This window comes from Priapulus caudatus, unplaced genomic scaffold, assembly GCF_000485595.1.
Source record: "Priapulus caudatus unplaced genomic scaffold, Priapulus_caudatus-5.0.1 Scaffold43, whole genome shotgun sequence".
NCBI classification, from domain to species: Eukaryota; Metazoa; Priapulida; class Priapulimorpha; order Priapulimorphida; family Priapulidae; genus Priapulus; species Priapulus caudatus.
The window spans coordinates 671,883-673,951 of record NW_014577104.1 but is presented as its reverse complement, the minus strand read 5'-3'; the positions used below and the strand labels follow the sequence as shown (position 1 = coordinate 673,951).

At 48.9% G+C, this 2,069-nt stretch overlaps 1 protein-coding gene across 1 annotated transcript in view; it reads right to left on the bottom strand.

Annotated features, from left to right (window-relative positions):
• Positions 1–2,069, bottom strand: part of LOC106820684 (cytoplasmic polyadenylation element-binding protein 2-like) — a 10,098-nt gene that overhangs the window by 6,806 nt on the left and 1,223 nt on the right. The window contains exon 2 of the mRNA XM_014825187.1: positions 1,573–1,713. Coding sequence (XP_014680673.1) covers positions 1,573–1,713 — 141 coding nt within the window. The remainder of the gene's footprint in view (positions 1–1,572; positions 1,714–2,069) is intronic.

The window sequence follows — 2,069 nt, the reverse complement described above, 5'->3', positions numbered from 1 at the left end:
AGAGAGAGAGAGAGAGAGAGAGAGAGAGAGAGAGAGAGAGAGAGAGAGAGAGAGAGAGCGAGAGAGATTGAGAGCGAGTTAGAGAATGGACTGCAAGGTTAACACTGCCTAAGGTACCCCATGAGCATCATTGCCCATTAGACGCACGGGCACTTGGGCCGTTTCAATAATAAAATGATAGTAAATAAACACAAATTGTATTTACTACACGTACATGAATCTTAATGTTTATCTACTCTCTTAATTCCATTATTAGCAATATAGACAATATACATATAGACTTTGTTAGTAAATACAATTTGTGTTTAATTGCTATCATTGTATTATTGAAACGATCCAAGTGCCTAACGAATACGCTAAGGTACGGCCGTGAGCTGACGGACGCTGAGGTTCTCGTACGCGACCACAGATGGCGCTGCGCTCCATTCAGTACTTGTAGCGATCAGCGTGAGCTAGTTCTGTGGGGGAAAATCTCCCATCGCCTCTCCCTTCCTCCCTCTGCATCGTCTTTGCTTCGTCCCCGTCTGCGTTAGTCATTCCACGTCTTCCTTGCGCTCCTCTCCCTTCCTCCCTCTGCATCGTCTTTGCTTCGTCCCCGTCTGCGTTAGTCATTCCACGTCTTCCTTGCGCTCTCCGTTTCATAATTGCTCCCTCCCGTTCTCCCTAAATTCTTGTTCTCCTTCGCCCCTCCCATTCTGCCTTGATCACCCTCATCTTGCCTTGCCCTATCACTCTGACCATCGCTCTCTCTCTCCATTAACCCACCCCATCTCCCTTGCCCCATTCAACCTTCCCTTGGGCCCTCCTCTCCTTCTTTGCTCTACTCTCCTCTTATTTGCTCTCCCCGTGCCACTTGCTCCACCCTCCTCTCTCGTACGCTCTCCATTGCTTCACCCTTCTCCCCCACGGTCCCTCCCCCGCTCCCTTGCTAATGCTCAGCTGGACACCCTTCACAGACATCGAATAGTCCGACTACGTGGGGATTATTTATTACAGCGTGTACAGAGACTAAGCTTCCCTCTGCATTCACACACAACTTGACATCAGCACTATAATTCTGCGAGCTCAATGCACTGCCGTCCCTCAGCTTTTACTTACGCCTTTATATTAGCGAGAGAACTAGGCTTTCTGCACGACGCGGGCACATGTGTCACTGTTGCGCAGGTAATTGTGATTATATATAATAACTTGTGGGTTTTTTTGCTCGTAATTCAAGCTCGCCTACTCCCTACTGCACGAGTTCTGCTGGGCGCTGCCTCACTCTGTGGCGGCCGCGCGCCCAGTTTTCAATCTCCGAGCAATTTTCCGTCTCCGATCGTTTTCTATTCTGTTTGATCAACGACAACTCGCGTGCGCCTGCATCGATCCATCCTACGCAGCATCCTGTTGCCATGACACCTACCGCACTTCCCCCTTCACGGTTTGATGCTTTCAACCGCCCCTACCCCGACATCAATCATTCCATACGCCATGCAGTGTGAGTGTATAGGTATGTAGGTAGGTATGTATATATATGTGTAGCTATATGCGCAGTATGCGTGTGTACAGGTATAAGTAGGTGTATATACGTACAGGCTTGTCTTTGATGGTTGGGCTTGACACGCACAGATATAGCTTGTCGTCTTCCTGGATGCAGGCGTCAATCAGGGCCTGTACGGAACTCTCGTCTTGGAACAGCAGGAAAGCGTAGCCTGCAAGCACACAACGCAACAACTAAGACGGTGGGGTTAGCTCGGGTAAAATTAAATGTCAGAGGTGTAACGCTGTTGTTCAGGCGCCTATATTTGCGTGAACGTGCGCTGCCATCTAATGGTGCTAGCAAGTGTCTTACTGGCAGATGGCGAAATACATTAAACTGGAAAAATCGCGTGAAAAACGATTGAAAAAGAAACAGAGAATAAGGAAGTCAGAGAGAGACAGATGGCGGGGAGAAAGGAGGGGAAGGAGAGAAAAAAGAACGGGAGAGAGAGAAAGAGAGAAAGATGGAGAGGGTGATAGAGAGCAAGAGCAAGAGAGAGCGCAATAGCGAGCGAGTGAGAGAGAGAGAGAGCGAGAGAGAGACGGTGTGA